General features: G+C 41.6%; 1 protein-coding gene across 1 annotated transcript in view; it reads right to left on the reverse strand.

Annotated features, from left to right (window-relative positions):
* Positions 1-590: 590 nt before the first annotated feature.
* Positions 591-12,340, reverse strand: part of PRKAR2A (protein kinase cAMP-dependent type II regulatory subunit alpha) — a 112,428-nt gene continuing 100,678 nt past the window's right edge. The window contains exons 9-11 of the mRNA XM_044451696.1: positions 10,993-11,058; positions 5,980-6,118; positions 591-4,666 (exon numbers count right to left, since the gene is read on the reverse strand). Coding sequence (XP_044307631.1) covers positions 4,533-4,666; positions 5,980-6,118; positions 10,993-11,058 — 339 coding nt within the window. The 3' untranslated portion in view covers positions 591-4,532. The remainder of the gene's footprint in view (positions 4,667-5,979; positions 6,119-10,992; positions 11,059-12,340) is intronic.

Below are 12,340 nucleotides of genomic sequence, written 5' to 3' on the forward strand. Positions count from 1 at the left end.
ATACTATATCTATACCAACCATACATCTTCCCATTTTCAGGCTTCTCTAGTGCTAGAAACTTCGTGCTGAAATACAGATTTAGAAATGTCATGTCTTTCCAGCATGGTAGCTTCCCATGCACGAGTAGTTACTCTTGAGAAGTGTCCCGGCACATTTCCCCCTGCAGTCTGCTGAGCAGGTATATCTCAGAAGGGCTGCACCACGAAAAAAAGAAGCCGATTTGCCCCACATCAGACTATTTGTTCATCTAGGGCCATGCTGCCTAGTCTGACCAGCAGCGCCCCACCCCTTTCCAGGATCTCAGGCAAAGAGGGGTCTTTCCCCATCCCCTGCTACCTAAGATCCTTTTACGCAAGATACCAGAGACTGAACTTGCGGCCTTGTGGTGCAAAGCAGGTGCTCTTCCAATAAATTCCTTGCACTTGAACCCACTACACAAAGCTACACAACTTCAGAGGAAGAGCCGCTCCATGTCCCCCACTGTCAGCTGTTATGCATCACTCAAGCTTACTCGCCTCTTTTAATCTACAGGCACTGAAAAGGACAGCATTGGCTAGAGGTGAAAAATAACAGACACAGAGAGCTGTAATCAGGAAGGCTGGACATGGCACGTCAGCTTTTATTAGTTGGAGGGGGAAGTCAAGCCCCGGATCATACTGAGACCAGCGTCGTAGATGGCAGATGTTCTCTCCCCATCTTGGGTGCTGCCATTGTGCAACAACTGAGCCCTCTGCAAATCTGCCCACGCTTGTTGGGGGGAAATAATTGAATGCTAGCTGCAAAAACAGATTAATTTAAGCCACTCCCCAGCAGATAAAAAGAGAACATCCCTCATACTTAATGCAACAGAAATACATATCAGAACCAATTTGTGGAATTCTCACAGGCAAGACACATTTAAAGCACTTGGAGCTTTGAGGTAGCATCTTTATGCAAAATTAAATTTACCTTTGTGACTGGAGGAAAGCATTCATAGTACATGGTTTAGACTTTAGCTAGCCTCAGCAAATTTGTGTCATATTCCTAAGAGATCAGGGACCATTTCCTTTTTCCTGGATGACCAGGTCCAACACAGCCCTATCGCCTGTACAGGGAGAAACCACAGATAAGTCTTCTTTAAATGAAACATGTGGCTGAAAGAAATGGAGCACACTCACCTCACTAGCAGTACTCACAAAAAAGCTAACTGCAGTGGGAGAAAATACTCAGAAAAATGTATTTTTGGCAAGACTAGTTTACATATACATGTCAAGAACAACTGTAAAGAAAAAAATGACAAAAGGGCATCGCTGTTTCCTTCTGCAGAACTACACTCTTGCTGATATTTGTTTTATAGAAAGGAATTTGTTTAATACATTGTGTGAAAACATGTGCTGTGATGTTAACAGAAATATCGTAATACCAGGACAGTGTAAGTTTCTCCCAGCAGCCTTAAAAATAGCAAGCATAAAGTTAAAAAAGACAATCTCAGGAGATACCGCTCTTCTTAGTCATTTTGCTGCTCAGTTATCTTATTAAAGCTAAACATCACCAATGAATTTATACATACTAATGGATCTCGTTTCCCCTTAACAAAGAGCAAAGCCAGAAGTGGAAGCATAACTCTTGACAGATGTTCAGGTAAGTCATATGGGATAAGTGAAGCCAAGGTAAAAGCAGGAATCTAAAAATAGAGATGGACCTCTCTTCATCAATGTTGCTAGACTCCAGTTGGACTGGGGAGAAATAGTAGATGTCTACATGATTGCTCTAACTAGCTGCCACTCTAAATATAGCACAACAAATAATTTAATATCACGATTTCCAAATGATTTTCACTCTGACAAACCCCAAATGGCTCATGATCTCTTCAGTGTGAGGAGCAACCCACAGGACTACAGATTTGAACTCATATTTAAATCCAGTTGACAAAAAAAAAATCTGTCTTGGTTGAATGTACATGTAGAATTCTCACATAAGAGATCACAGGAACAGCAGTGAATTGTGCTCATGATAAAGTGATTCATAGGACCAGTTGGCCATTCACAAATATGCACAGGTAAGAAGATTCTGCACATGTAGAAAGGTAAGCCCAATTTGGCATTGTGCAACATCAGCCCTTGAACTGCCTGCTTCAGATAAGTACAGAAAGTTATTTTCAGTAGGAAGTTTGTTGATCGGTACCAACTCATATAACTCCACCTGTTCAACACATGCCCTTTTTCAGTTCTGCACCGGGCTTCCAACACATCCCTTCCCTTCTTTTCAATGCAGAATTCTCTCCATGACATCAGCAAACCAAACCCCAGCAACTGTCAGGTGATGAAGATGCCATAGTGTGTACTATAAAGCAACTGTATCGAATGAACAAGCACAGAAACTCCTCCCATGTTCCAATGGACAAGTGCTCAGCAAAGCATGTACAAATGAGGGAGGGGCACTCCCAGGCTGACTGGAAACCGTGGCTTGTTTGGCTCAACTAGAACTGTGACCAAGTCTCAAAAGAACTGAATGGCTTGGATGAAGCACTGAACAACCAACGAAAGCTGCATAGTGACCTTTTTCCACCTAACTCCTCCTTAATTAGATCCATGGCCTAGAGGTTTATACAAACTGAGAATTGTACAATTAAAAACAATATCTTTGGTGTAAAATCGTAAGATGAATGAAACATACCCTCCTCTGGGCTTTTCTGACATAGCAAACCTGTCTCCTATAAGCAAAGAACACAGGGCTGAATGCTGGAACAAGAGGGGATATGCTCACCAACGGCTTGACCTTTTCCAGTGACATTCATAACAAAACAGTAAAGTCCTTTTGCCTGTAAGCTAGAACAATGTCATTCCCTGATACAGAAACATAGTTAAAAGCAAATCTTAAATTACTAATAAAGGGACAGAAATTGTAGCAAGTTGGAAAATGGCTACTTGCTAAGACCCGTGAATTAGACCTTTGTCAGAAAGAATGAATTAAGATTGCTGGGCTTGTTTCAGTTGTAAATGGCAGAGCCACAATGAATTCAATTATTCTATCAGGTGGAAATCTACAATTAGTGAAAATCTATCCCCAAATAGACATGATTACATCACACCGAGAAACATGGATAATGCAACAGCAACTGACATTACTACTTATGGGTTCAGTAGTTTTTCCTTTAAGAATGTTCTTTCTAAAGCTATAAAAAGACCAATTTTAAAGTCTAATTCTTCTAGAGATAATACTTGGATAAAATTTAATCCAGATGTTAATTTTGGTAAATAGTGCTAGAGGAACAGACACTTATTTTGAAATGCTGCTGGCTTAGCAGACATTTTTTTTAAAAAATGTAATTGTCTGAATCTCTCAAAGAGATTTCTCCAGCTGGAGTTCAGAGAGTAAATGAGATTTTTTCATTTTAGTTTTTTGTTTTTTTAAAAAAACATTCACTTTTGAAGTAAAATGTTATTTTTTTAAAAAAAGATTTAGCAAACAGACTTGGTAATTGGAAAGTGTTTACCTAATTATGTTAAAGAATGTTGTAAAGTATTATCATTGAAAGGAGTCCTCTTTAGTACATAAATACTTTTTAAGTTACAAAAAAACCCCAACCCTCCTTTAAAAAAAAAGAGCATTAAAACTGATTCTGTCAAGGGCACTGCCATGCGAAATCTAAAAGTATAAAGAATCCCATGAACAGGAATTTGGGTTATGTTTCACTGTCTCCCAACAGACCACAAATCAGTCCACTTTAAGAAACAGACAACAAAGCTTCCAAAGAGAATATGCCTGCAATACATCTGGCCATGGGATTCTACGGTCTATTATTCTGATTCACTGTTGCCTTAAATACCTACCTATATTTTAAAAAAGTATGCTTTCTGTTACTGATACCGCTCACAATTCAGCATGCAGCTTCACCACTCATTATTGGCCAGGTAGGTTCCTCATGAACACGCAGGCTATAAAAGCTGCAGTACCAGCCATATCCAGCAGATGACAGGAAGAACTCAGAATTAGCCGACTCACTAGCACTGAAATCTTCCCAGCCCCTTTAACATTACCAACTACTTCAAATCCAAGTACATAATCATTATTAAAAGCAGATTTTGATACTCTCGAGAAAACAGTGTCAAAAAGATGCTGCTGCTAAGGAGGTGGCTGTCCCTGAGTGAAGGAAGAGCCACCTGCTATCCCAGATCTTGGATCACAAAGTTCTTTCTTTCCTTCTTTCTTTTTGAAACGAGAACAACAAATAGAGGGCTCCACATCTTTCATATCAGGCACTTGAATTGTTGGAGAGACATGCCATTCTGAACCAAACAATGTGAAAAGGAGAATTAAGAGACTCAGCTAGGTCTAATAATGAAATTTCAGCAGCAAAGTGGAGGCCTGGAGCAAACCTTGACCCATCCAGCTGTGCTGAGACCTATGTGGGTTTCTAAAAAATGCCCAAGAAGACACCAACAGCCACTGTCCCGTCGTGTCCTTTTTTTCATTTGTGTGGTGCTGCGTTGTTGCTAATAGGAGACTTTTCTGTGTCTTGAACTGAGAAGGCACCAAGGTATTCCTGTGCCTAATTGCCTGGATTTGTCAGGTCCAAGCTTGAACCAAACAATGCCACCAGCTGCTCCTCATAATGTGTTATATTCCTCTTCATAATGTCCATGCAGGGCCCAAGTAACCGCTCAAATGCTTGCACATCCATAACTGCACAAAAACACAGAGATATGAAAAGACTGTAGCATCACTGCTTCAATGGAAAACAAATGTACACACTGCCAACACCGTCATAAAAAAGAGCCATAGAGCACATTACTGAGGGAAGGTGGGGGAATCTCATACCTGGAGGTTTCTGAAGTGATCCTGACACCAGGTTTGTGGTTTGGGTGGTTGCTGTGGTGATGAAGGGATGGACCAAACAGCCCTTGCCAAACCATTTTATTTCCCCCACTTCAGTGGAAGTCATTTTCACAGATAGCAACATTTTGTTTGATGGGGCTACCCACCCTGGGCCTGAAGGATGTTCTAGAAGTACCTCCTATGCTGGATTACAGAACATACCCAGAAGGATGAAGAGAAGACCAAGCCAATGAGCACAGGTTGGGTTTCTTAGTAAAATGGGATCCAGACCTCCTAGCATGTTTCAAGTGAAAACATGTCTCTTGCTCAGATAAAGCACTTTAGCATAAAAATCAGGAAAAGATTAGTGTGATTGAATGCAATGCCTCCCAACTTACCACCTCCCAAACAGCTATCTTTAGAAGAGGGGCTGTCTCAGTTGTGTTGTCCCACATAAGGAATGCTCTCCCCTCTGCAGGCCCTCGTGGTGTTTTCTTAATGCTGTCTTTTTAGTACTAGCTAAAACCATTTTTTATCTTCCCAGGCTTGTAAGAATTTCATGGATGAAGAAATTGTATAATAGTTCAGTTACCCAACTTCTTTTATTTACTGTTAACTCCAACTTTTGCTGCTTCTATTCTGTTTGATAGCCAAAGCTCTCTAAGCGGGTTGCAATAAGTTTGCCGCTATTTTGTAAACTGCTCTGAAGGTGTTTAAAAATTGAATGGCTGGATAAAAATTTATGAAATGAAAAATAAAACAATGCCCACTCCATCAGAAAAAAAGGGAAGGTGAGTGTGTTCAAGGTTTTCTTCACAGCAATTTAAGCTAATATATAAGCTCTTAAGTGAGCCATAAGCCCTTTAAACTATAATGAAAGAGCTTTCATTAATCAGCAGTTATAAGCAGTTAGCAAGTGGCTAACACTTGTATGAAAGAGTTTCTTTGCACCTCCGAGACTCTGCAGGAAGAGAAGACAATATTTCAAAGACCAGGAAGCATGTTTGAACCATACATCCAATGGAGAGGGGAGAAATCTGGGCTGTTTGCCTCACAAATGGAGTTGAAACTAAATAAATCGTGGCTCCAAATGGAACAGTACAGGGAACATGAACCAACACAGCCTGGTCTGAAGGTACTTGATCAGGAAAGTAACATACAAGAAGAGATGGTGTCCTTACCTAAACATTTGACCTCCCCAACTGCATAGGCAGAGGCTGCTCTAGGTTTGTTAGTAACAAGTGCAAGTTCTCCAAAATACTGTCCTTTTTGACACCGAGCAATCTCCACCTCCTGGTTTGCATCCTTGCCCGTGACAGTCTGCACCAAAAACACATCATTTGGAAACGTTGTAATAGAGATACAGTATAGTCTGTATGTTTTTAAAGCCAGTAAACACATTTTTAAAATTGCAACAGGTCTCTGGAGAAAGAAGTTAATGCAGCTACAAACTCTGAATCTCTTTTTCAAAGTGAAAATCATGTTTTGATTTCAAAATTATTTTATTATTGTGAATCTTCAATTCCGTGCTGTTAGCTGCCCAGAAGAATATTATTTATTTCATTTTTATACTGCCCAATAGCCAAAATGCTCTCCGATTGGTTAACAAAATTAAAAAGAGCATATAAACAAAAATGAACAGAAACAACACATAACAATATAATCATGTAGCAACATGTTTGAAAAAGTATAGACATAAAATAAGGAAATGAGGACAGGCAGGCCTTTTTGCATGGGATGACCTAGCATTCCATATCCCATGCACACAGCAATTCTCCTGGTTATTCTGTCAACCTACTTACAAGGAGGCCATTTGTACCAGCAGAACATGGGAAAATGGATTTCATTCAAAAGCAATGAGGAAGCTGCTGAGAAAGTAGAGCACTAAGATAACACAAATTGCTTGTTTATCAACTACTTTCTACTACTGCTCCATTAGGAAATACAAGGGCTTTGCCAAATGCCAGGGTACATTTTGACTGTTAGTGCACAGTTTGATTTCTATAAAACTCTGTGCCCGTGTAAAGGCAGGAGGGGGCCACAGACTCATGTGCCCCCATCCTTTCATCTCTGCTGCATATGCTCTGCACCCTTTCTTTGCTTACTAGTATGGTAAAATATTACACCTGCACTAATGTTAAATATGCTTAGCATTTCACCAAACTTGGGCAATCTCTAGCTAGCATTAACCCCAGTTAGTGGCTAGGCAGAAGTGCTCGATTCCTGCTTTGGCTCAGCCTTCCACCAAGTAAGAGAGTTTATGGGTTCTCTTGGGCTGAAACAGATGTAATGTTTAAACTGCATCCTTAACAGAATAAGGATTATATTGGTATTCCACTCATCCTGCTCCACAATAAGCTCCTTTTTGAGCTAACTGAGGTGGTCTTGGGAGTGGTGCTGAAGTCTCCATAGTTTATGGTACTCAAGGACTTCCGTCTACAGCCTGAGGCTGTCTTGTCTGGAGGGGCTCAGAATTTCACAGCAACCATGCATCTGTCCCAATTAGTATCTGGCCCTAATGGTTCAGCAGGGCCCACTGTGGGTCAGGTTTTTTAGGTAGTGCAGGATGATGGTGAATGATGGAGCTGCAGAAGAACTTCTGGGTCAGAAAAATGGCCCAGGAAGGTCCTGAGTGTCCACAGGGTGGGATCCAATAACCCCTCTAATTTTCCAGATTGCAAAGGACAGTGAAACAAATGAAAGTTTGACTAAAGGAAAACTTGGAACAAATCCTACTGAACATGGTCAAGGTCTCCTTTGAAAGCCTATTCCATGGCATTAAGAGTGACAAAAAAATTCATGCTTCACCACCACCATCACATCTGCTCAGACTTGTCCAGCTTTGAACAGCTCATTCAGGTGGCCAGAAGCCTGTTATGCCCTGGTCTGAAAGAAGAGGTGCACGGTGTCCTGTTGTGATCAACTTGCACACACTTTGCAGAGAGAACTGGCCTTATCTGTGTTGACTTGAGTGCCATACTTGATAACTGATCTGATAGATAGATAAAATGCCGGCTCTTGTGTGGTCAGTCACAATATATATTTTTCAAAACGTACAGTCTGAGGATGAGGCAAGTGCTTTGGAGAAGCGAGGTCTACCAGTTTTGTGCTTTACCTTTAGACACCCCAGCTTGTAAAAGCAGCAAGGGGAGGGAATGACCGAATGGGTACGGACAGAGGTGACCGCCTCTTAATGGGAAAGTGTAATTCCGTCATACCTAAAGGAGATAATGCCTTTGCTGGCACACACATACATCCTGAACCCCAATGTGCCGGGTATTTTCCAGCCTGTCTTCAATAATCCATTCTTGGGCAAGGTGCTAGCGTGTGTGCTGCCTCCTCAGTTCCAGGGATTCCTGGATAAAACAGATTATCTAGATTCGTTTCACCTTGGCCTCAGACAATACGTTCACCTATGCCAGGAAATGGACAGAGGGATTCTGCCTCTGCTAGTTCTACTGTATCCTTCAGTGCAATCAACCATGATATCCTTTCTAAGGAATCCGACTGTGGTGGGGTAGAAATGTGCTAGCATATCATGATTTTGGCCTTCTTGAAGGGACAGTATCAGAAGGTAGTACTGGAGGATTCTTGGTTTACTTCATGGGCATCGGACTGGGATTCAGTGCCACCAGTACATTGATGGCACTGAACTCTTTCCTCTCCTTTCCATATAAATCCAATAAAATTGTTCAGGTTCTCGTATAACGGTAACTGACTATATGAGGACAAATAAAAGGAGACAAAGGCGCTTCTGAACACACAAAGGATAGATCATGGAATAGGGATTAAACATGTACTGGGAACAGTTAGATTCACCCTGAAGACTCAGGCTCACAAATTGTGTTTACTCTTGGACTCAGGCCTGAACCTGGATGCCCCAAATCCCATTAGGACTACTATAATATACTCTGTGAGGAGCTGGCTTTGAATACGATTCAAAACTTCAGCTGATCCAAAATGCCGTCGCAAGACGGCTGTTGACTCCCCTGTTATATCAGATGCACTGACTATGTGTTTTGAAAAGCTGAACTCAACATGCTGGTTATGATCTGTAAAGCCATCCATGGTTTGGCACAAGGATACCTGAAAGATCACCTTTTCCCATACCAACTTGTCACAATCTTAAGTTCTGGTGAGGCCATTCTTTTAATACCACCACCCTCGGAGATGCATTTGGTGGCAATGCAAGAAACAGTCTTTTTAATGACTTCAGCTAGGACAGTGGTGGTGAACCGATGGCACATGTGCCACAGCAGGCATGCAGAGCCCTCTCTGTTGGCATGTGAGTCAAGTCACCCCAGCATGACCTCAGCAGCCAACAATCAGATAACAGTGCAAATGAGGCCATTTGAGAGAGAGAGAGAGAGAGAGAACTGGCTGCTTGAACTGGCTGCGAGTTGTTTATTCTAAATTAAAACCTCAGTTTTCAGACTTTATTGCAATGTTGGCATGCTGTGATAAATAAGTGGGTTTTGGGTTGAAGTGTGGGAACTCGGTCTCTACACAGTTCACCATCACTGGGTTGGGTTAGAAAAACCAGGTGTCCTGTAAGATTTTGATGGTTGGAATGTGTTTAGAATGGGCAAAAATGATGAGCTGTGCAGAAAAAGCTACTCAAGGAACACTTTTTCAAAATCGCCCGCTTTTCAATGGAACTTTCACCCTCTATTAGGGTTAGGGGATAGCACCAGGGTAGGGTTAGGGTTGGAAAACCAGGTGTACTGGCAAGATTTCGATGGTTGGAATGTGTTTAGAATGGGCAAAAATGATGAGCAGTGCAGAAAAAGCTACTCAAAGAAGGCTTTTTGAAAATTACCCTCTTTTCAATTGAACTTTACCCCTATATTAGTGTTAGGGGAATGCACCAGGGTAGGGCTAGGGCAGAGGTCACGAACCTATGGCATGCATGCCATAGCAGGTACACAGAGCTCTCTTTGTCATCATGAGAGCCAAGTCACCCCTGCATCGCCCCAGTTTTCAGGTTTTATTGCAGTGTTGGCATTTTGCGATAAATAAGTGGGGTTTGGGTTGCCGTTTGGGCACTCAGTCTCTAAAAGGTTCGCTATCAGTGACCTAGGCTATGGAACTCCCTCCCAAAGGAGACTAGGTTTGCTCCCCCTCTGCTATATGTCTGATGCCAGGCAAAGACCACTTTATTCAAGAACGCCTTTGGCCTCTAAATGGATCTATTGAGTTGGATGCTGTTTTTATGGTGAAACTGTTATATTTTATTGTGTTTTATTGATATATCTATGGAATGCGCTCCCCAGAGAGGTCCGCCTGGCGCCGTCATTATTTGTTTTTCGGCGCCAGGCGAAGACCTTTTTATTCAAATATAATTTTAACTGCTAATAGTATTTATTTATTCTATTCTTTGGCCAGGGCAACTTAATTTATACTGTTAATTTATATTATTTTAACTAAATTTATTTATGTTTGTGAGCCGCCCCGAGGCTTCGGCGAATGGGGCGGCATAGAAATTTCCTAAATAAATAAAAATATCTATCTTAGTTGTTTTTTTAGTGCTGTTAGTGATAAAAAGGCAGGGCAAAAATCAAGTGAATAATAATGCATAACCTTATGAAAGGGCCACTATGATTTTTCATTATTTACATACCAGTTTAGTGAGTCTGCCATGATTAAGATGCCAACTCAATTAGTTGCAAGCCCTTGGGGTGGTCTTGCACACAGGCTCTTTAGCCCTAACCATCTGAAGAGACAGTCACCTGCAGACAGTTGCTTTCCACCCTGATAACTGTGATTCTAGAAGGCAGGGAAAGGGAGCCTCTTTCATCCCAATAGCCAAACTGAATTTTGGAGATGTTCCCAGTGGTGGGGAGGGCTGAAAGCAGAAGTGTCAGTGGTAAAAATACCAGCATTATGTAGCTTAAACTTATCTAAATCTTAGAAGAGACTTAGTTTTAACTCTCAAGTGGAGGAAAACCACACAAGAGTTGCAAAATCACCAGGCAACTGGTGGTCAAATGAAAGGGGAAATGCACAAAGGGAAGCACAATCATTTGGGGAACCTTCAAGAATGGGATTGGGTCTCTGGACTGGAGATTCTCCATCCTAGCAATAAGGACCACTGTCCGTATTAGGAATCTGGAAAACACATAACCCGGAAACTTAACTGGCTGATCTTGATATTTTCATGTCCCAAACGCCACCACACACATATGAGAACTCACCTTGCTTTTAATCAAGATTTTTACTTCACCAGACTCTACAATGTAAAAGCTGTCTGCCTTATCACCCTGTGGAGAAAAAATGGGTTTTAGGTTTTGCATTTTCTGAAGTTCTTCTCAAAAACTGATTTCAAACCAGATACTGTTTAATTTCTAACACAGTTGCTAGAAAAGATAATGAAGAACAGAACTATGTTGGGTGATAACCAGGTTCAAGGCCTCAAAAGACCCATTAAGAAGTACCACACTACTGAAGTATTTCAGCCAGGGAAAAGAAGAAGAGTACACATTAATGGGTCAACGTATTCAAAACTAGAAGTTGATCACTCAAAGAGTTTATCCTCAGTTTACTTTTTGTACTTTGCTGTGGATAACAGTGTCAATAAACAAACACGCACAAGCATGAGCTTACTAAGAGGTTTCTGTAAAATGTGGCAAGTGTCACTTTAGAAACACTAATATAGAAGATTCAAGGACTGCTATGCACTCTCCATATTTTACCCATGTACTACCTTCGTGCTTTACAAGCACCTTTTGCATTTTGATATACATCCATTTCAGAGGACAAGGTTTAACTAAGCACCAGCCTGAAGGCAAGTTCCTCCACTTCTGGGAGAGCAACATTAACTGTAAAAAAGCTTACCTGTTCTGACATCCAAGCAAGAGCAAGCCACTTGGCATGAGCTGCACAAGCCACTGCTTCTGTGGAATTGCAGTGGAGCTGGTTGCCCAGGTTTGGACAATACGAAAATCCATTGTGGGTCCAACAATACCTAGCTCAAGCTATGAATTGGTAGGGTGCCCTGATGCCCCCAAATAAGACAACTTACCAGAAGCAGTCCAGGTCTGCATGACACAGCAACTGGCCATGGCTAGTCACCCATGATTAGTTTCTATGTCATATGAACCCCATCACTGAATTTAATTATCCATTAAGCCGCATATTGTTTTGAATTAACTGCCATGGAAATCACTGGGAGAAGACAGCAAGTCTATCAAGATCCAACCTTCAGAGAGTCCAACTACTATCAAGCCAGCTGTTGGAGGATATGGAGTAGGGGTATCCTGGTTCTCTTGGCACAGACACTTATCTGTTGGACTTCTAGATTTGGTTGGGGGTGAGTATGAAGAGGTGAGTAGTCTCTGCTCCATTGTGAGGCCAAGACAGTTAGCATCTGAGCACATATCAGGTTAAGTGGACCCCGGGTGATGGTGGACGACAGGAAGGCCTGAAGGAATGTTGTCCATGGGGTTGTGATGGGTTGGATGTGACTTTGCAACTAACCACAACAACAACGTATCAGGTATAGAATGAGGGCATCTATTCCTTTTTTCTTAGGTGGGAGATCAT

The sequence above is a fragment of the Varanus komodoensis genome, unplaced genomic scaffold, assembly GCF_004798865.1.
Source record: "Varanus komodoensis strain SLA01 unplaced genomic scaffold, ASM479886v1 scaffold6_4, whole genome shotgun sequence".
Lineage (NCBI taxonomy): Eukaryota > Metazoa > Chordata > Lepidosauria > Squamata > Varanidae > Varanus > Varanus komodoensis.